The sequence below is a fragment of the Psammomys obesus genome, unplaced genomic scaffold (assembly GCF_907164565.1).
Source record: "Psammomys obesus unplaced genomic scaffold, mPsaObe1.curated_primary_1811, whole genome shotgun sequence".
NCBI classification, from domain to species: domain Eukaryota; kingdom Metazoa; phylum Chordata; class Mammalia; order Rodentia; family Muridae; genus Psammomys; species Psammomys obesus.
The window spans coordinates 3,167,026-3,190,861 of NW_026585689.1; the positions used below are offsets into that span (position 1 = coordinate 3,167,026).

Consider the following 23,836-nt stretch of genomic DNA (forward strand, 5'->3'; position numbering starts at 1 on the left):
TATCTATCTATCTATCTATCTATCTATCTATCTATCTATCTATCTATCTATCTATCTACCTACCTACCTACCTACCTATCTATGTACACCTGTATATACAAACTATTGGCTCCATTTAGTGTTGCTAGTGTGTGTGTGTACTTGTGCTAACCACTTTAGGACTGGGCAACCTATGCTGGAACTCTTCCTTGGAAGAAACTGATCCTTCATTTTTCAGCAGGAATTGGCCACAAATAGGTCTTCATTGTGGGCTAGGACCATGTGACATTTTCCCTGTCTGCAATGGCAGGGTAACTGATGTCCATTATGCCAGTCGTGTTTAGGCAACCATATGTTAGGATTTCAAGAGTGCATTTTCCCTGTCAAGTCTAGAGGACACTATGTAGCAGCAAGAGTTCTGGGTTTCTGCCTCTTACAATCTTTCCATCTCTTTTTCTGTGATTTTACCTCAAGGAGAACCAACCATTCTCATTTTCTAACTGTATAGCCAATATAATATCTAACTGTAGTCTAAATATTTATCCTTATTCCCACAGATAACTAGTTCCTGATCAAAGAAGCTTCTTTTTGCAACGGAGATTACTCCAGAAATCTACAACTGTCAAAAATGTAGAGAACAGATTATTTTACTATACGAATAACAGGCAAATAGTCATAACTTCAGAAGCAGGTAATGCTACAAAAACTTCAGCAAAACCAGCCTATTCTACTGACTCACAGAATATAATTAGTAATGACTGTGAATGCACATTCTCAGAGTAAAACTACTACCACTATGATTACACTGGTCTTTATTTCCTCCACCCAGGGTTGGGACAAAATTCAGGAACCTGAAGTTATCTCAGTAGGGCACTGCCACAGAACTACATACTATACCCTATGTAGTATTTTGATGTATAATAATGAAATAACCTTAACTGCTTAATTTTATAATGACATATAAAATGGTTAATAATTGGCTGTCAATAATGTCAATAATACAGTGTTATGTTACCTTATAGTTGGTGTTCTTTAAAATGTCAGCTTCACAAGAGCGCTCACAATCAAGGTAACTGCAAATGGCCTCTTTCACTATATTACTTTCAGTTGTTTTGATAAAATTATTGAGAATATCCTAAAATTTAAAAATATTCATTCTTGTGAATCATCTATAAGTTAAGCCAGTAACACATCCAAGATTTACCATTATTAACATATCCACAGATCCCATTTTAAATTAATGCGTGTATGTATGTATGTATAAACAGTAACACAACATATTCACCCTTTTCAAAGTAAATAAATAGAAAAGCCCTAAACTGAAAAGAATAGATTTCTGACAGGGAGGAAGTAGACGTGTATATATTTGAAGCTACATTTCTCTTCATTATTCTATTCCACCGCTTGTTCCTATTAAGAATTGTATACATATATATTTTAGAACTGGAGCCAATCAAGATACACTGACAGTGGAAGCATTACAGTGATACAACACGACAATCAATAACACAGCAGGCAGAAGTATGATACAGAGATATTTCTACAATTGCAAGTAATAACCTGGAAAATAATTTCTCATTTTAAACTAACTAAACGTAAGCAAAGAACATTGCTTTATCTCAGTTAGATAACGACCTTAATACTTTGTAGAAAAACAAGGTTTTAAGATATTAAATAGTATTGTTACTAATATACTCAGAACATGTATGATATGAAAACTAACCCTTTAAAGGTTATTTAATGAACAGCAGCTATATATATATATATATATATATACAAATTTTATAAAAATATGACAGAAGATACAACAACAGTAACAAAATATAGTAACAAAAACCCTCACAAGTGCAGTAATATTAGTGAACTAGTCCAATAAGCAGAGTATAATTAATAAGCACATAAGAAATAAAAATTGATAATTTATCATTAATAACTCTTAGAAAGAAAATAAAAAAGTGAAATAGGTTACATGTAAAAGGTTAAAAATCAGAATGTCAGATTTTTAAAAAATAAGATTAAAGTTTAGAAAATAACAGTAAAAAATTTTTAATGTGTATAGACATTTGGCCTGTATGTATGTATGTCTGTATACCATATGTTTGTATGCCCATGGAGGACAGAAGTGGGCACTGGATCCCCCGGGACTGGAGTTACAGATGGTTGTGAGCCGCCATGTTGGTTCTGCAAATTGAATCTGGGTCTTCTAGGAGAAGAACCAGTGCTCTTAACTACTGAGCCATCTCGCCAGGAGCCAGCAGAAATTTTTAATGAAGAAAAATTAATTTTAATCTACAATTCTATTTCTGGGTAGGACATAAATAAAGTTTACAAAACACATTATTTTGAGAATTGAAAGATCTCAAAAAGTTGACCTCCCTATGAAGCACTCATGGGAAGGAGGAGTTACACCAACCAAACAAGGGAAAAAACCTAAAGTGGATAAAAACTTCAGATATGACATACAGAATTTTACACAAAGAAAGATAGATAAAAGTTATCCCTGGGTTGAGGCCAATTTAATAAAAGCCAGTTAAGATGTGGAAAATGTGTGCGTGTGTGTACACGTGAGAGTGTATGTGTATTTAAAGGAGGTGTTATATACATGCAGGAGCTGTCTAGTCCTGCATATGTTATACTGAAATGGCAAAACAATACCTAAAAGATTGAAATATTAGGACAGCTCTTGAATAGGTAAGCGGGTATGGGGGTAGGGATGAGTGACTAGGAATTACAGTTACAGACAATGAGGCAAAATTTCAATTTTTAAGTCTTTAATATTTTTTAATAAACTGCCTATCCAAACTTCTTTGCATAAAATAAAATTTTACTGAAAAAATTTGTATATAAGGAAAGTAATTAAAAGAGGAAAAAAAACAGTAAAAACCTAAAAAAATTAGAGACTGGATTAGATAGGAAAAAAGTTATACTTTAAAATATACAAAGTTGTTATTTAGTCAGTCAGTTAAAACTCTACTTCTGTGGACAGTGGCACAGAAACCATCAGTGGAGTATGATCACTCAGAAAGGTTTTTAAAAAATGCCTCATTGAAATTTGTCCTTTCAGCTCTTATAACTGATACCTAATTTAGCACTTCTGTGCAATATGCCTCTTTGTTTTCAAGAATGTTATTAGCCTTAATGTCAGCTAAAATGTACCTATTCAGAAGGTTTAAAGTAAAAGAAACATGTAGCTATTTTCACTTTAAATTATGTAGCCCATAATTTTGCACAAAAACTGACTGTAAAGCAGACAGTACTCAGAAGTTTTGTAGAAGCTCTCACTTTTTTTTTTTTGAAGCTCTCACATTTTATAATGAATATACACTTGTCCAACTGTTGTAACAAAAAGTATAAAAGCACATATCAACAATTTTCTAAGCCTATGAGTGCTGGCTTCATAGTTCTGCTATGCAAATGTTATTCTAATAAAATGATATGAGAAATACAAAAAGTTTATTTTATTTGTATACTTGTATGTGAAAAACTGAAAAGTTTAGGTTAAATGAAGTAAACAATGACAAATGACTGAATATATTTAAGCAAGATAGTAGTTCACACGAAACAAAACTTGGTGTAAAAGGACCCAACTACTAAAACATTAAATATACATTTCAAAATTAAACCTAAATGGATGCCCCATTATGTCAATTTTAAATAAATACACAGGAAATTATTAGTATGTATATGCATGTATACATAGAAAGACAAAAACAGATAGCCAAGAATGGTTTCTACATTTGAATAAAACAGTAGAAACTTCTTTTTAGATAAAAGGAGTAAGTTTTCTATACAAAGCATTTAGTACTTTATAAATTAAGTTGAAAACAAAATAATTCCAAGTGTAATTATTAAAAAAGGCAAGTTAACTATTACATGTGGGTTTTAAAAAGACAGTAACTCAGCTAATTCAGCTACTGGTCTTGTTAGGACTTCAAAATAATGACACTGCTTCCTTTATTTGTCTAATTGTGCTCACACTCTGCACCAGTTAATGAGAATAATTAACTGCACCAGTTAATGAGAATAAGGTTCTTTCTTACACAAAAAGCTAATTACCAATAAAAGAATAGATACTTGCTTTTAAGATTACTTGTTAAAAATGATTCTCATATCTCATAGACTAAGATCAGAAGGAAGCAGAGAAGCAGAGGAGGACCTCTGCTATCAGTGGACTGGGGAAGGGGCATGCGTGAAGAAGGGGAAGGAAGGCTGGGTTGGGAGGGGAGGAGGGAGGGGCTTATGGGGGGATACAAAGTGAATAAAGTGTAATTAATAAATAAATAAATAAAAGCTGTAAAAAATAATTCTCATTACTCACAGATGGCAAACTATTCTTAAATAACTTCTTACTTTGAAAGTTGTAGATAAATCTTCATCATCTGTAGGATCTACTTCAAACCACTCATCATCTGTATCTTCCATTTCTTGTAAGCTCTTGTGAAATTCTAGTAGTGCTCCATTATATCTGCAAGGCAGTTTAAAGTAAGGTTAGTTGAACTGGACTCCAGTACTATACATAGTTATCAATGAAGGAAAAAGAAACCCAAGGAAGGTGGTGATAAGCTCTGGCATGCTGTAAAAATAAATACTATGACTCTCACCTGTGGCAGACTGGGATGAAATACAGGTAGAAGGGGAGGCACTAGGTTATGTAGTAGCTCAAGCTTGAACAGTATAGGGGCCATGGTAATTAAAGGGGTTGTAGAGTTGGTTGGCCTTTGTTAACTGTCTTGGAGGCCTTGAAGAAAGAGAATGACAGGTATAGGTCAGCCAACTATTAATTTAGCATGCACTTTGAAAGCCAGAAGGCCTCTAAGGCAGCATTTAAATTGATTCTCATCTCTTATACTCAATCTGTGCTGAAAATAGGGTCAAATTTAATTATAAGATAGGACAAACTAAAGAAAAACAAATGCACAGCCTTGACAGGCTATTATCAACTCAGGACACCCTGTAAAAGCTAGAAGGATACTATGCTATGGTAAATTTAATGAATTTGAGCAGCATGTTATGGCAAACTTGAGGCTAGAATTTTGTAATAAAAGGTAAAACAATTGCAATGGGACCTCAGGCCAGCCTCAATGGGACTACTATGCTAAAATCAGGACTTTGATAAAGAATAAATAGACCCAGAGATCTGAAATTGAGGATATATATGTGAATGTGCTCAGAAATCGCAAGTCTCTAAATTCCTGTTGACCAATTTGAGTAGAAAGGATTTCTTCTTCCTTGGTCTTAAAGATCATGAAAAATTATCATCAGAGATTCACATCTCAAAAAAGATCATCATCTTCAGATATTTTTCTCTCTCCACTCACTGCCTTTGAGCTAGGACATCTAGGGTAAGGCATAATGAAGGGCCCAAGACAGAAAACAAGGTCTAAGTTTAGGAAGAAAGGGAAAAAAAAAGAGGCATTCACCTAGAAAATGCACAGTATGGCTGACAGGAAAGAAACATGGAAGAATATCCTAAGAATGTGAAAACAAGGGGCAAATACAAGCCTACATGAGGAAGTACACAATTCAGACAGAAGTCAAGATTCATTATTCTTGCATGGACACCTGAAGCCAATCCTAACTTGCTTCCAGAAATTTGATAAAATTATGACCAGCAGTAAATGAGATACAAACTTTTTGGCCTAAGATTAACAGAATCAGGAGGTTCTAGGGGTTAGAATGGCACTGCTATGTAAGCACACAGAACCTATCACTTACAGGTAGTGGATAAAGCCCTGAGTGAGTGAAGTCCTGAGTAAATTTGGTCATGGTCCTGTCAAAGATCCCATGGCTACAGGCTCAGGATGGCAAAGCCTTTCTTAGAGGGCCAAGTGTGAGCACTGACAATTATGTGCAGAAAATGTCAACACAGCTTTTTGCCTCTCTATATTTATAGACGAAAGACTGCTCCCTTACAGAGACTGCTCCTACTACATTAGCTGAACTTGTCCCCTTGATCCAGCTGTATACAATGAAACCTGTCACTCATTATCTGAATGTAATAACCCTGCCTTCTTGTTCAACTCTATGTAATAACTCTGCCTGTCTGAGTTATTCAGACTCTTCAACTGTATATAACAAACATGCTGAGCTTCCAGGGAATTGTGGTTTTCTAGCTGGGAGCCTAGACCACCTGATCCCAGTTTCTGTCCACGTCTATGACTGTGTTTGTAGATTCCCTTGCTACCCCAGGCAGGTCTGTTCCTGGATTTGCACTGGACATAGCAATCAAAGGTGTAATGTTCCTGGAAAAGGCACTGACCAATGCGGTGAAATATATAATGAACGGGCATCAATGACTTCAATAAGCTCAGTGATATCCTCTAGTCCAGGGAAGAAATGCATAGTTGTGTTCCTTTCACTTGTTAGCTTTCAAAAGCTACTATTTCTGCTATTTGACCAATTTTTTTGTTTATTTCTATTTTATTCCAACATTAGTTGTATAGAATATTGTAATTTTTGGTAAGGTGATTTGCTTAATCAAGTGTATCAATACTACAACCAAAGCTCAGCAACCTACCATTTTCAAAGACCAAATGCACTTGTATAAGACATTGCTGAAATATAGAAAAACAACCTAAAAATAAAAAGTATGATTCTGACACTTTTGGGTACTTTTGGTTTTGGGGTACTAATGATCTAGAGAATATTCTCTTCAACTCTAATCAAGACAGAAGAAAGCTGAGAGTGGTGGCACATGCCTTTAATCCCAGCACTGGGGTGGCAGAGGCAGGCAGCTCTCTGTGAGCTCTAATATAACACAGAAAAAAAAAAGTAGTTTGCCTTTCTCAGGAAAGATAACAGTATATATCTTTGTGTTGATTTGGGTTACATTTAGTATCTCACACTATCAAAGAACCATCTTTCCATTTTGATCTTTACATTCCACAAATCATCATACTGACCCTGGTACATCGATGATGTCATTCTAACCAGACTCAGTGAATAAGAAATGGAAACTCTCTGATTCCCTAGCACAAAAGAGTCATGGTAGAGGATATCTTTTTCTTAGTGATCCTTTATGTCCCAGTCAACAATCACATCCTCAGACTTTTGTTGATTATTTACCATATTTCCCTCTACAGGTTTCATTTTTCATTACTGACTATTTTGAATGATTATTTCGTTAAAATCTGTATCCTTCACAATACTTTCAGTTCTATAAGCACAACTGCCTTGTTTTGTAAAGTATTATATTGCTAGGCCCCAGCACAATCCTTGATCTATGATAGATGTTTAAGGTAAATACTACAAATGATTGATGTGACAAATATTCACAGAGAAGCAAACAAAGACCTTACGTAGGTTTCACTGTATAATTTCACGTTCTTAAAATACATAACACTTCGGATGCATAGAGCTCAATACTTGGACCTTTCTTCTCTTCATTTGTTTGCTTTCAGTTCTTAGAAGACTAACTCTATGGCCTAGGCTGACTTTGAACTCATGATACAACTATCTCTAACTCCTTATTGCTGGGACTACAGATAGGTTTAATTCTGTATCAGGGCACTTATACTTAAAAAACTCAGTGGTAAGAATGCCAGTAACTACAATCATCATTTATCATCTACTGTGGGTTTGTGTGTATGTGTGTGCGCACACTGTTACTCACCCTGTAAATAGTTTATGTATATTTTTTATTATACAGATATTTTTGTTTCATTTTAGATATCAGAATAATCAGGTTTAGCAAAGTTAAGTTTCTTAGGGTAAGTGGTAGAAAAATTGTATTCAAATCAGGTCTGTCAGATTCTAAAGCCCATATTACTAATGTTGATGCTGGACTGCGTCAAACTGCCATGGTCCACATTTACTATTTCCAACTGCATGGAATTATTAACTACCACAACTAGAAAGAAAAACACTCTGAGATGACAAATGTTGTGATCAATGGTAGGCTGTGCAAATATGATTCCCATTTTTTAATAATGAAAGTTAGCAGTAAAGATATACCTATAAATAAAATGCTTACCTCTTCTGAGCACATCGAAGTAAACCACGTCCAAAGTAAACTAAAGACATAAAGTTTTCACAAATTTCATTCTCTTGGATCACCATCTTCATCACCAAAAATTTATTTTCAGCTTCTGTGCAGTCCTATAGTGGCACAATAGTTAGCTATGTAAATATGCTTTTTTCCTTTAAAGTAGATATTCTTTCCCCAACTAGAAAAATTTAGGATACATTTAAGAAAAGAATGATGAGCCAGGCATCTGGTCACGTATTAATATCTATAATCTTATCATCTCTAAAAATGACTATAAAGATAAGGTACTAAGTAACATCATTTATAAACAAAAGCTTTAACTCCAGATTTTTAACTATTTCAAGGGAAATTATAACAATTTTTGGATCTAAAATAGCAAAAAATTGTCAAACAAACACATCTGACAATTATTAGAATGTAATTATCATTATTAAAAAAAAACCCTAGTAACAGTATAATCTTCCTCGCTTTGAAAACTGGGAATAGGTGACTCCTTAGCCATGGGTATAGTTTCTTGTAAAAAGCAAAACACAATATAGAAATGTAGCATAATATAGACTTGTAACTTAAGATTAGACTTGGTCCCAAGATGCTTCTGGGGTGTGTATGTGTATAATAAAACTTAGTAAAGAGCATGGATTGGTAAAAAAGAAAGTAAAAGATTATCAAGGCTATAAAAATTTAAATAACATAATCAATGACAAATTTAAAAAGAATATTTTTATTTTATTTCCAGATTTTTACTCATTTGGTTTCACTTTCATTTGACAACATAAGAAAATGAGGTAAATTTATATTTCACAAAAGTAAGATTAAATAAAAAGAGATTAAGCTTTGTTTAAAATAGATTGATATGCATTAAGCATACAAATAAGGAATATTTAAAAGAGATAAAAAGTCTTAGAAAAGATTGCTTAAGTATAAGCTAGTATTGTTTACTCTTTATTTTTAATCACAACACAAATCTTCAACATAGTTATTGACTAATACAAATAAGAAGAAAAAAGTTATAGGAAGTCTTCAAGGTTTTTGTTTTGTTTTGTGTTTTTAAATCAACACTTTCAATTGCTACAATGATGCCAAAGTATATAAAAAGATTTATAAGGTAAATAATACATGCTACATACCTCTTTCTTTCCTCTTTCAGTAAGTGCCACACCATATAAAAACAGTAATGTCAAGTAATAACCAATATTGATTTGGTGTGCCTAAGAAAAAAGTTTATCAATTGGTTATTTACACCATGCTACTATTCAGTTTAACAGGATTAAACTGAAAGTCCTTTGACCTACTTACTTAATAATTATTAAAAATAGTGCAAATTTTCATTTTATTACCCATAACTTGCTAATAACCACAGAGAAGCATGTTTTTCATTTAATAAAATTATCTGCAAAAGGAATTTGATCAAAAAAAATCAAAGCAAATTCAATTAAAAGTCATTTCATTTAGCTTTTTAAAAAATAAGCTTTCTCTCTTAAATTACATACCATTCTAGTTATCAAAAAACTCTACAGGCTAACAAATAAAAAGCCCACTGCCAATATGGGTTAGTTCTTTCATGTTGTTGGTCAATGAGTGTCTATCCTGTAGATACTCAAGCACTGCTTCTGGTTATTCTCCAGAACTGTACAGTACTGCTGGAGATACAATGTACTTGAGTCATAGAATGGTACTGAGCTAGAACCATCACCTCCATTGGCTGGCTTTCACAGTGTTAGAACGTTTTATATACACTACAGGAGGAGAAAAATAATCATCAATTCCTATGTGTGAACTATATGAGTTATAATAGTGTTTGGCCTAATAACCACTGGTGCAACGGTTACACAAACATCTTATGAGTAACCAGCAACTTTCTTATTAGATTTAAGTCCTGCTCCTGAAGGAAAAAACCCATCTCTGGCACTACTATCAGGCTAGACAGGTCACAAGTCCTCATACTGTTATGTTCTTAAATAGGATTAAGCTGACTCCTAATGACTTATAATAAATTAAAATATTTCTCAACCTTTATCAGATAAATTTCTATTTGCAGTAGATAGTGATTAGCATGGAGATCTATAATTGGTCAAAGTGACTGTGGAATGGTACATAATTAATACAACCCCTTCTTCCAAGACTCAAAGGTCACTGTGAGCAGAACAGAAAGTCTAAGAGACTGAGATAGTGGATGAAGAAAAAAAAATATGTGTCCTGCAGACACAGCAGGGTAACAAAACAGAAGAGGCTAATAAGTAGCAAAAATGAGGGACTATTTTTTTAAAATTTTAATTGACAAATACACATTTATGATATACAACAATATTTGAATTAAATATATATTGTAGAATGACTAAATAAAGTTCATTCTACATGAATGGCCTTACATAGTTATCATTCTTTTGGTAAAAATTTATAATCTAACCAGCAATTCTTAACAATGCAATACATTGTTAACCATAATCATAATAAGGTGTAATAGCTCTCTCAAAGATTCTTCCTCTAATCTAACTGAAGTTTCATAGAGTTTGACCAACATCTCTTCAACTCTTCCCTTCCATCCTACCTTGGTGACTGTGATCCTATTCTCTGTTCAACATTTTGGACTCTATGTAGCTATTTTTCTGTGTCTGAATGATTTCCTAAAGTTCATGACTGTTTATAACAGTGGATGTCCAGTCCCACTAGTTCAAGTGTCTTTTAATCTAAGAAAAATACAAATAGGCACATGCTGTTGTTCTCACAATAATAATAATATAAAAAGTTATACAAGTCCATGATCTCAAACATTTGATGCAAAATACTCACAGTATAATTAGCAGCTTGAATGTTTCTAAGTGCTGTTTCCAGTTGTGTTATCAAAAAATGTAATGTTAAAGCAGGAACAATTTCTTCCCCAGCCTGGCCATTAGCTGCGACTTCCCTCTGCGAAGTATAATTGAGATGATACTTTCTGAGAGTTTGAATTTCTAAATACATTATACAAAAAGAAAAATGTATATACCTTGTTGAAGACAAAGATTATGCTTATTGTTAACCAATCTAAATTAATCAGGGATTTTCTTACATACACACTTCTTTGCCTTGACAAGCAAGAAGCTGGCAACATTTCTACTACTTTAAAAAAGATATCAATCCCACTTCTAATTCCTCCCATTTTCTAGCACACATAGAATGTTTCTTTGTCTAGATGCTAGGTAGAGCTTTTAACACCCTATTCTTTTGTTTGAGCTTCTGGTATAGACAGAATACTGACAGCCACTCCTGTTGTGTCTAGAAAATAGACACTCAACATTGATAATTATAAAATCAAAATACAGAGTCAGGGATGGTGTTGAATATCTTAACACCAACACTCAGCGGACTTAGGCAGGCAAATCTCTGAGTAGGAGGACAGTCTAGTCTACATACAGAGTTGCAGGAAGGCTTGGGCTAAATAGTAAGATCTTGTCTAAAAAAAAAACAAAACAAAACAGTAAAGAACAACACATGTACTTTTTTAACAATGGAAAATTTTACTACATTGTAATACAAATATTCATCCAAGATTTAATTCTTTGTGTAAAAGTGAACATCTAACATATTAGTTACTAGTGTTTTTAATAAATGTCAAATTGCATCTATATCAAATAAATTTATGTTTTCTTAGTAGTACTGTTTGATCTGCATATTAGACAACTGGGTGATGTAATAATTTCTCAGTTGTAAAGTGGTCAAAAGCGGAAAGGATATAAAATGATCCCAATCTACTATACATTCTATATACAATTAATTTATTAATAAATACAAAAATTATATATTTTCCTTACATTTTTGAAGAAAATTGTCAATGTTTTTTAAATTAAGAAAACAAAAACAATGGTCCCTGGCCAGGAGTGGCACATGTTACATTTTGACTCAAAATAACCACTAAACTCTATAGTTTACTACTACAACTACATGATGACTTTTAAAAATTTTGTTTATAAATCCATAGTCAAGGTTGACAGAAAAACATTTTGTAAATATCAGATGGAGAGAGCGGACATGGAGTAAGATTATCAATCCTCGTTTTGAAAGACAGATGGGATACACATTAAATATTGACAGGAGTCTACTGAGCGCATTTGAAAAACTCTAACTAGCGGTGTTTTCAAAGCAAAGACTCATGACCAAACCTTTGGCAGAGTACAGGGAACCATAAGAAAGAAGGGGAGTTAGTCTGATGAGGAAAGGATAGGAGCTCCACAAGGACCAAACATATCTGGGCACAGGGTCTTTTCTGTGACTGACATGCAACCAAGGACCATGTATGAATGTAACCTAGATCCTCTGCTCAGATGTAGCCTGTGGTAGCTCAGTAACCAATTGGTTTCCCATAGTGAGGGGAACAAGGACTATTTCTAACAGGAACTCAATGACTGGCTCTTTGGCCTCCCCCCCCCCCAAGGGAGGAGCAGTCCTGTTAGGCCACAGAGGAGAGCTTTGCAGCCAGTCCTGAAGATACCTGATAAAACAGGATCAGATGAATGGGGAGGAGGTCCCCCCTATTAGTGGACTTGCAAAGGGCACGGTGGAGATGAGGGAAGGAGGGAGGGACTGGGAGGGAATGAGGGATCGGGACACGGCTGGGATACAGAGTTAATAAAATGTAACTGATAAGAAAAAAATAAAATTAAAAAAAAATGTTTAAAGAAAAAAAAGTCATGTGCGACAACTGTACATCTGCAGGTAAGAGAAATGATGTTGTTACCTGCATAGTCTGGAAGGACAAATCTTCTTGTATGAACTTTTCAATGTTAGGGAACACACCTTTCGGGAGAGAATTGACTGCATTTAATAGCTTCTTCACTTCTAATAGTGGGTTAACAGGGTCAAGATCAGCACGTATATCCATTTTCTGTTTGTCCTATAAGACATTTAATTTATTAAATTATACCTAATAATAATTTCATTTATTCTAGCAATAAAATTAACAAAAATATTTTTAAAGAAGTTCTTTCATATACATAACGACATGTGTGTATATGTACATATGTGTACATACATGTGTGTATATGTGCATACATACATATATACATGTGTGTATGTATATACATATGCATATATATGTATGTAAGTGATAGAACCATAAAACACAAGAATAAACCATTCCTCACAATACAAGCTTTGAGAATATGGTATCACAGTTCCTAACAATCCAAACAAACAGCTTATTATAGACCCAAAGAGCTTGAGTTACCAAAAATGCACAACTGTGGAATGTTTCATTTTTATCTATCTATCTATCTATCTATCTATCTATCTATCTATCTATCTGTATTTATACATATATATGTGTATATGCATATATATATATATATATATATATATATATTCCTAGCTTAGAATATATATATATTCCCAGCTTGATTTTGTTTGAAATTTTCCTTTTCATGATAAATGAGGTTAGGAGGATATAGTGCTTGCCTAGTATGACTTCATCTACAGTACTGCAATAAAAAACACATTAACAAATGAAGCCTGATTGTTAAGATGTTTCTAGGTAAGTCAGTTCAGCTTCTCATGAAGATTAGAATATCCTTGACATACAGCAGCAATCATCTCAGAAATTGACGAATCATCTCGGAATTTACAAAAAATTCGCATTTTCAAAAAGTGACTTGCTAAAAATTTTACACGTAGTCTTTGCAATATGACTTCATATAATAACTCAATGCTAATTTACTAAACATTAATGAGAATTAATTTTTTCTTACCAGCTCACTGACTGGATTCTCTACTTTATTCTCAGTTTCTTCCTTGGTCTGCTCTTCTACATCAGGATTTCCACTTTAAAAAAAAAAAAAAAGGTGTATTAAGAGAATGTTCTCACAAATATAAAAAAATCAGCAGTAAAGAATCAAAGAACTGAGCCATTATCTCAAAGCCAAAAAAGTATCATAAGTGTATATCAAAGTCTGACATGGAAATAGGTATTGCATCTCTTTGGAGGTTCAAGTTAGGGGAAAGTTATGCTAATCCCTTTCTTAATAATGGTAGAAAACCCAGCAAACTGGTATATTCAACTCTGCACATTTACCAGATGCACAACAGCTAAAAAATATAGGGGAAAACCTTACTAGCAGAGCTGGAAATATGCTTGCTCTGCAAAACTAAGGACCTAAGATTGTATTCCCAGAACTCAAGTTAAAAAGTTAGGCATAACATCCCCAAAGCTGCTGTGGTGGTGGCTGCATAGAGCACCTGGCCAGCCTGCATAATAGAAAGAGGAACTCCAAGCTCAGTGAGAGATGCTGCCTCAAAATTAAGGGAGGTCAGTGATAGAGGAAAAAACCTGACATTGATCTCAGAATTCTACACAGTTCTAAAGGGGTAAGTGTACGCATTCATACATATAAATCACACACAAACTCACAGACCATACACACAAGCTTATAGCATTATATCAAGGTGAAGAAGTCTTTGGAAAGGATGATTTTCTTTATGTATATGGATATGTATGAAAAAAACATAAAAAAGGGCTAGGAAAGTGTGTGTGTACACACACACACACACACATATGTGGCTAGGAAGGTGTATATATAAATATATATATAAATAATATATATACATGTATATATATTGTTTTTATATATAAACATGTACATGTGCATATATACCTATGTATATACACACAAACAATAACACTTGTTTTCTTGGAATGTTTTTTCTTTAATTTTATACAATATATTTCCTTCTTCCAGATCCTCCCTATTTTATATTCTGTTTCTCTCTCTCTCTCTCTCTCTCTCAAAAATAAGAAAAAAATCAAAACAAATAAATAACAGGTATACGCCATAATACAGGAATTAAAAGTTCTCATATAGATAACTTTATTTTTGGCTAAGAACGTCTAAACTTAAAATTGCCCAGATTTTCAAAACACATTCATTTAGAGAGACTATCAAGCACATTTAAAACTCCTAAGTTGTTTTGGTAATAAGCAGTAACTTGACAGCTTCTGATTTTAATATTGACTCCAGTATTAACTTGCCCAGATTTTCAAAACACATTCATTGAGAAAGACTATCAATCAGATTTAAAACTCATGAGTTATTTTGGTAATAAGTAGTAACTTGACAGCTTCTGCTTTTAATATTGACTCCAGTGTTAACATATGCAATGTTATATAATGACCTAACAATTTATAAAATTGTTTTGTTTCAGATAGGAATTATAATATAGGATCATATGTGATTTCTGTGCTCTTAATAATTCAGCATAGTGGTACATAAAATATTCAGGTGAAAAACTGAATTACATAAAATTATACTTTATAAAATATCACTTGCTTTAATTTATGTGTGCAATTGAGTCATTTAATATGTATAAACTGATTTCATCTGGGAAGACTGAGACTATAGAAACAATCCAAAGTATGGCTCTCAGTACACATAGCTAACTATTTTTTTAAATTTCCTAGTTTCCTAACAATCTCATATTATCTAGGAATGATTGTAGCAGTAGTCTGAAGCCTTTCAAGAACTGAAGGAATGCAATATGACCTCCAACACTTGCTACGTCCATTTCATAATCACTCTAATATAGTTTTCAGTCCAAGATGCAGATGTAGCCTGGCGGGGTTGGCCTTGCCAGGCTACAGAGGAAGAAGATGCAGACAGTCTTGATGAGACTTGATAGGCTGTGGTCAGATGGTAAGGGAGGAGGCCTCCCCCTTTCTGAGGACTAGGGCGGGACGGGGAAGGAGGAAGGAAGGGGAAGAGCAGAAGAGTTGAGGGAGGGACAACAACTGGGATGTAAAGTGAATAAATTTTTTAAAAATTCTTAAGTATGCTCTCCTTTCTGGTTTTGTTTTTTGTTTTTGTTCTGTATATACTTTAGGGGTGTGTGTAGTGGTAGGATTGAACTTAGAAATCAGTATCTGTTAGGCAAGTACTCTACTACTGAACTACATCATCATTTTCCAGGGCCAAGGAATAAATTTTGCAGGCTCACTTCATATTTGACGACCTCTTACCTTAGACTGTGATTAGCTACCATTAGAGGCACATACAACTAACTTAGGCTCTTAAGTATATTTTGTTGCTGTTTCCAATTAAAATGATCTTCTATTCTCTCCTGCTTGTACACTCATCAAATGTTTCTCTTCTTTAAAAATCAAGTCTAATGTCACTGTATGAAAATTCAAAGTATAATCAGTATAATTTCTCCTACAAACACAGTGTCTGCAATATTTTACTTATGTACTTTGCCTACAGATATACTTTTTATATATGTTCCTACTACATTAGACACTCTACTTACAATGCCTTTTTCTTAGGTCTTACTCTCTAAGTACCAAGGAACCAATAAATAGGTCTTTTATGTTATGCTTGCTACCTTGTATAAAGTAAGAATTAATTTTAAAAAAACTACAAAAATAAAGACAATATAGTCAATGTTAAGTGCCTGTTAAAACACTACCTTGCTTAAAAAGAAAAAAATGTCCCAAGTGGAGCTGGAGAGATCACTTGGTGGTCAAGAGCATTCTTTTCTCATCCAGAGGACCCAATTTCAATTCACAGAAACCACATTGTAGCTCATATTTATGAATTACAATTCCAAGGGATCTAATCCCTCTTCTGGCTTTTTCCCACACTGCACACATAAGATCCACACAAATATATACAAGCAAAACAGCCAAACACCTAAGAAAGAAAAAAAATTAAGTGATGACTGTACCTTTAAAAAATTGCCCCCAGATATGGCACACTCTAGGGTCCTTTTTACTTAAGCTAGAGGAGTTTTCCTAAAGATCTCTTCGAAAACCTGGCTTTTGGCCATCCTGCCAAAAGCAATCTACAGATTCTATGCAATTCCAATCGAAATACCAACACAATTCTTTACGGACCTTGAAAGAACATTTCTCAATTTCATATGCAAAAACAAAAAAAAACAGAATTGCTAAAACAATCCTGTAAAACAACAGATCACCTGGATGTATCTCCATCCCTGATCTCAAGCTGTACTACAGAGCAATAGTAATAAAAATTGCATGGTTCTGGTATAGAAACAGAATGGTGGATCAATGGAATCAAACAGAAGACCCAAAAATAAACCCACACACCTGAGGATACTTGATTTTTGACAAAGTAGCCAAAACCATACAATGGAAAAAAAAAAAAAAAAAAAAAAAGACGGCATCTTCAACAAATGGTGCTGGTCTAATTGGATGTCTACATGTAGAAAAATGAAAATAGATCCATATTTATCACCCTGCACAAAACTAAAGTCCAAGAGGATCAAAGACCTCAACATAAAACCAGAAACACTAAACCTGTTGGAAGAAAAAGTAGGGAAGAGCCTTGAACTCAATGGCACAAGGGACAATTTCCTGAACAGAACGCCAACAGCACAGGTGCTAAGATCAACAATCAATAAATGGGACTTCATGAAACAGAAAAGATTCTCTAAAGCAAAGGACACTGTCATCATAACAAAATAACAGCCTACAGATTGGGAAAGGGTCTTCTCCAACTCTATATGTGACAGAGGGCTGATATTCAGCATACATAAAGAACTTAAGAAGTTAAAAAGCAATAAATCAAGTAATCCAATTAAAATATGGGGTACAAAGCTAAACAGAAAATTCTCAATAGAGGACTATCGAATGGCAGAAAAACAAAGAAATCCTCAACATCCTTAGTCATCAGGGAAACACAAATCAAAACGACCCTGAGATTTCACCTTACACCCATCAGAATGGCTAAGATCAAAAACTCAAGTGATAATACATGCTGGAGAGGATGTGGAGAAAGGGGAACCTTCCTCCATTGTTGGTGGGAATGTAAACTTGTACAACCACTTTGGAAATCAATCTGGTACTTTCTCAGACAATTAGGAATAGTGCTTCCTCAAGATCCAGCTATACCACTCCTAGGCATATATCCAAATATACTCAAGTATACAATAAGGACATTTGCTCAACCAAGTTTGTAACAGCTTTATTCGTAATAGCCAGAATCTGGCAACAACCCAGATGTCTGTCCCTCAACGGAGGAATGGATACAGAAATTGTGGTACACTTACATAATGGAATACTACTCAGCAATTAAAAACAAGGAAATCATGAAATTTGCAGGCAACTGTTGGGATCTAGAAAAGATCATCCTGAGTGAGGTATCCCAGAAGCAGAAAGACACACGTTATATACTTACTTATAAGTGGATATTAGACCATACAACATAGGATAAACATACTACAATCTGTACACTTAAAGGAGCTAATCAAGGATGATTCTGGGTAAGATTATCAATCCTCACTCAGAAAGGCAAACAGGAGACAGGGAGAGAACAGGGAACAGGACAGGAGCGTACCAGAGAGGGCCTCTGAAAGATTCTACCCAGCAAGGTATAAAAGCAGATGCTGAGATTCACAGCCAAACTTTAGGCTGAGTGCAGGGGGCGACAGGACCTCTACAAGGAGGAACAGAACCAAAACTTCTGGGCATAGGGATCTTTTCTGAGACTGATACTCCAACCAAGGACCATGCATGGAGATAACCTAGAACCCCTGCACAAATCTAGCCCATAGCAGCTCAGTCTCTAAGTGGGTTCGCTAGTAATGGGAACAAGCACTGTCTCTGACATGAACTCAGTGGCCTGCTCTTTGATCACCTTCCCCTGAGGCAGGGGCAGCCTTGCCAGGCCACAGAGGAAGACAATGCAGCCAGTCCTGATGAGACCTGATAAGCAAGGGTCAAATGGAAAGGGAGGACCTCCCCTAACAGTGGACTTGGGGAGGGGCATGGGAGGAGAAGAAAAAGGGAGGGTAGGATTGGGAGGGGATGAGTGAGGGGGCTACAGCAAGGATACACAGTGAATAAACTGTAATTTATTAAAAACCAAATAAATATAATAAAAAAAGAAAAAAGAAAAACTGCGTTTTACTCAGTCTACAATTCCCTATAATCAAAGCTGCTAAATTACCTTGAAACACAGTGATATATGTAAGAATTTTCAAAGTTCATGAAGAAAAGTCTAATGCTATATTGTCTTTGGAATATAACATCTGCAGTTTGGTTGCTTACCTCACAAAAAATTCTTCTGTGAGAGAATCCATGTTGCAAAATGTTCCTTTATAAGACTTATTCCAGTGCTTGCAAACTGACTTTTGCCATGGCCATTTAAAGCTATAAGAAGAAAAGTACTGTTTTTATTAGGAAGATACATTTTTTTCCTTTCTTCCCTGTATAGACCAGTACATGGTTGCTTTTAAAATTTCTCAGTATTTCCATAAAATAATAATGTAGTTTTAACATACAAATATAATCATCTGGAATCCATTTTTTCTAGGCATAGGTATGTTTTATCAGTTTATCATATTGAAATCTATTCTTTTGCAGCACTGAATGCTTTATCAAAACTATCTCTTATTTTTGTTTGCATTAAAATTTTTGTTTGCAATAAAACAGTTATTCATTTTGTTTTTCTACTCCTGGGAACTGTGCACTAGACAAGTGCTCTACCTACTTTTCAAGTTCTATTTCCTACCTGTTTATATTTTTTTTTATTTCTATTAGTTCTTTGAGAATTTTTACAGCACACTTTGATCATATTAATTTCCCAAATACTCCTAGATTACTCTTCTTTCTTTACCCATCTAACTTTCAGCATATATACATATGATCAAGACCAATTTACAATATTCAAATATTCATGGATATGATGATACAAGATCTCACTAAGCTGCCTAGGCTAGCCTTGATCTCACACTGTAGTGTAGGCAAGACTTGAACTATGATGCTTCTGTGAGTGAAGGCTGTATCACCACAAATAACGTTTGATTAGGATTTTCTTAACCATCTTTTTACGGCATACAAGATATCCCATTTCTCCTATTATAACTGATCTACAAACTCTATTGGTTTATAACACTTTTACTGTATTAATGTTATTTCTTTATAGTAAGTTCACAGTAAAAGATACATTGTTGAGTTACTAATGGATATTTCCAAATGGTTTACTATACAAGAATATCTGTTCTTACTTAATTATAATATTAATAGTAATGGACATTTCTTTTCTTTTCAGTATAAGGATGCTACATACACAGCCACTTTCCTTCCCAAACCATGTAATTGTACAGCTCCATAAAATACGAGGTGAGATGTAGTAAGTTCTTGTATATTCTCCAGATCGGATACCAAAGAACTTTTGTAGATGTTTCTCTTTTTCTTCTCTTCCCCAGGCTTTTTTTTTTTTTTTTTAAGACAGGGTCTTAAGTCCTGGAGCTCATTACATAGACTAGATTGGCCTTGAACTCAGAAATTTACCTACTTCTGCCTCCAAAGCACTAGGATTAAAAGTGTATGCCACGATGCCCAGCTCTTTGCAGATGTTTCTTGAAAGACCAAAAAATATGCAGACGATACAAATGAAACAATAAGACTAAAGATATTTTTGGATATTTATTTAGCTCTATTCCAAGAACAACTTTTCTATAAAATTAGTCCCACTTGATCTCCTTCATGGAGTGTTTATGCCTCTAGACTCAGGACCCTCTGTTCGGCTGGCTTTCCTTTACTGATTCCATTTAGTAAACTCAGAACCAACACAGCAAGTAAATGTAAATGAAACTGTTGCTAGATGCTCTGGAACAAGGGAAGAAATATTGAAGAAAAGAAAGGAAACTGACAACAATATAAATACAATGGATCTCCATATCTTTCCTACAAAGTGTGAGAAAAGATAGGGCCTGATTTATTCCCTTTAGACACTTTTTTTTTTCCTCCAGTAATTAGGAGGTAGTTTCAAAGAGCATATGTGACATACTCAAGATTGGTAAGTTCTCCTTTAATTAATAACTATGGAGATCACAAGAAAGATTTATGTAAAGATTGAGGAAAATCTGGCTACAAGGAAAATTGCAGAAGTTCTCTCTAAGCTGTTCTGTATTAAGATGTAAAGAGGTGAGAAATTAAAAAAAAAAAAACAAGACATTTATATGCTAAATTAATATTTAAGAAGGGCCAGCAGCTTTTCTGTTTAAAATGCAACCTGTGACACATCTGTACGAAGAAAGTTCCAGGTGAGCAGATTATCAATGTTTAGCAGAGCAGGTATGTGTGCCTAGCAGCAACACTTGCATTTTACAGCCTCTGCTGGGAAGACCTAAGAGCCTAGTAACCAAAAGGAAGCAGCAAGACTGATATACTACCATTGTACAACTACAATAGGACAGAAGTACTTAACGTTCTAGAAGAGGTCAGAAGAAACCTTTAAAGTCAGGATTACATAGCAGACGGTGAATCTAGTTTCCACCATGCGTTCATTTCAATAGACTTTCCTGTTGCAGGAAAGACAATTCAGTCTTCCTGCAACTGAGAGTGCTTTTTGGCGGAACTTATCAGGCTCCTGTTTGACTGGAGGGTAAGCTGAAGTGCACTGTTAACTTCCTAACCATCTCATCCATCAATGATTGTATCCAGAGGCTGGTTTTCACTGGCAGAAGAGTAGTTATCTGTATCAGTAAAAAGTCTTTTGTGCTCTTGCTACAGAGCTCTAAGCTCTCATTTTTATTTACTGCTATTACAGCAAAATCTTTTATCCATTTATAAAAGTGGTTTTGGTTTCAATTTTTTAAGGCTGTGGTTAGTAGACATAACAACTATTTGTACTTTAAACACTTGGGCTATATACCTGTCACTCCCCCCAGACTGTACATGAGTGTATTTTTGCAAAAATCCATTCAAGTGTTCATCTTGACTAAGTTACCTGCCCAAGCTACCCAAGACTAATTTGTTAGTTAAGTTCCCATTTCAGAGACTATGCAAAGGTCCACGAATTCTCTACCCATCCCAACTCTGGCACTTACAGAATGCAGGTGGAAAACTTACTAGTGCAGAGGACAATTAAAGTAGACCTCACACCGGTCTCAATGCTAATAGCTTGAAAATAAAGCCAATTATTTTTATCTTCTCAAAAAAGTTTTATTAAAAATTTTGACTTGTAAACTAAACTACTTCCTGTCAGCCCCACTAGGGCAATCAATCTATTTCAAGATGCTCTTGTTCCCTGGAACACAAAACTGTGCTGGATTTAGAATCAGTATCTTAAAAGAATGTATGGTGCTAAGCTTAAATAGTTAACACAGAAAATATTTTGCTCTCAGGAAGAAAAAAACAACATCATTCTAATTATGATGTATATATAAATCCAGATAATAAAACATGTTTACAAAAAACAAATGGCAAATTATCTCATTTGGACTCATTCTGCAGTACACAGGTCTGCTCTTAAGCACACTACTTATTCAACTTTATATAGAATTATAAAATATTCTGTATGACGTTTTTCTGAAAATGGAGGTAATAATGACACCAATACTTTATGGAATTGTAAAGATCGTAAAGATGGCACTCTACATAGGCAGCTTGGGTCCTTTCCTACTTGGCAAAAATGGGGAGGATGCTGAACACCTGTCATTATATGTGAAAAATCTTGACCATATTCTTGCAACTCCATTTACCAATGACTGTATTTCATATGTAAGACATATCAATCAACAATTTAACTCACATTGACAAACTGATTTCATAACAGTCTCCAAGATCAATACATGACCTTATTTTTCACAATATCTCTACTTTCTATGCTTGTACTCTGGCCTCTAGTTCATTCTCTTCCTGGCATTCTGTTGGTATTTCCAGTTGTCCAGGTTACTCCAACTAATTGGTAGCATTTTCTCCTAGAAAGTATGGTTGATTTCTCAAAAGTATTTCCTCAAATGCCACCCCACCCCTCCAGTGAAGCCTATTCTAACCTCTTCTTTACCTGTTCTGATTACTATTACTCTAGAGTATTTTTTCTCCTTGGCTTATGACATTTTTTATTACCAGATGTTAAATCCAATGCCCAAAGACTGAATAGTGACCGGAACAGCACTCATCCCATTGTAGAAGCTCAAATAAAAATTTATTGAATGAGCAATCACGAAAAAGACTATTCCTGGATTTCACTTCATGAAAAGATTGAAGCAGTGAAAAGCAGAAACAAAGAGAAAGGTAGAAAAACGTTCATAAGTAAACTGGCTCCACATTTTACTGATGATGTATTTCTCACTTATGAATTCCAAAAGTACTTTTCTACTTCGATGACTTCCCTTATTTCTCCTAAAGTACCACTTCCTCATCTTTGTTCTGGATAGCAGTCAATCGCTAGCCCATTATACATATTTGTTTAAAACTGAATGAATGAGGAGACCTCCCCTTCAATGAGAAGGGAGAGAAAGGTTTGGGGAGTAGGAGAGCATGAGGGTGGGACTGGGGGGAGGGGAGGAGGGAGGGGGCTGAGATCAGGCTGTAAAGAGATTAATGAAAAAATTGAATGAATGAATGAATAAATGAATGCATGCATGAGTGAAAATACACGCTACAAATTCTTTCATGAATATTTCAACAGCACAATAATTTTCAGCCATCAGTTAGCTTTAATTTTTGTTTTTAATATGAAAACAAATCCCGTCTTTAAAAGGTAGTAACGCACAGGGAAAAAAAAAAAAAAAAAGTTTTCCAATTTCACAAAACATTTCAGACTAACTTCTTAGTCAAATGGTCATGTACTCTATTCTACAACCTAGCTTAAACTCCCGAACCAGTTGCTGACTCACTCCGTTACAGATCAATGTAATGCACAACATTACCTCTGATTTAAATAAAAAATCTCAACAGTGCGGTTTTCTGGGAGTCAAGAAATGTACAAAATAAGCATGCCAGACAGGAACAAGGCACCTTCGCCTTATAGAAACCAACGCTGAGGAGAACACACAGGGAAGCAAGTCCGGGGTGTAATACCTAGAGAGTCTGACAAATTCTATTGTAAGGTCACAACTAACTTGCCGCGAAACCCTGGCGCCCACAGGTTTACC

General features: G+C 34.6%; 1 protein-coding gene across 2 annotated transcripts in view; it reads right to left on the reverse strand.

Annotated features, from left to right (window-relative positions):
- Window positions 1-23,836, reverse strand: part of Dzip3 (DAZ interacting zinc finger protein 3) — a 67,462-nt gene that overhangs the window by 43,142 nt on the left and 484 nt on the right. For both annotated transcript variants that reach the window (XM_055593817.1, XM_055593809.1), the window contains exons 2-9: window positions 18,999-19,100; window positions 13,687-13,759; window positions 12,681-12,836; window positions 10,757-10,873; window positions 9,094-9,174; window positions 7,952-8,076; window positions 4,330-4,444; window positions 995-1,114 (exon numbers count right to left, since the gene is read on the reverse strand). In XM_055593817.1, the coding sequence (XP_055449792.1) occupies window positions 995-1,114; window positions 4,330-4,444; window positions 7,952-8,076; window positions 9,094-9,174; window positions 10,757-10,873; window positions 12,681-12,836; window positions 13,687-13,759; window positions 18,999-19,030 (819 nt within the window). In that variant the 5' untranslated portion in view covers window positions 19,031-19,100. The remainder of the gene's footprint in view (window positions 1-994; window positions 1,115-4,329; window positions 4,445-7,951; window positions 8,077-9,093; window positions 9,175-10,756; window positions 10,874-12,680; window positions 12,837-13,686; window positions 13,760-18,998; window positions 19,101-23,836) is intronic.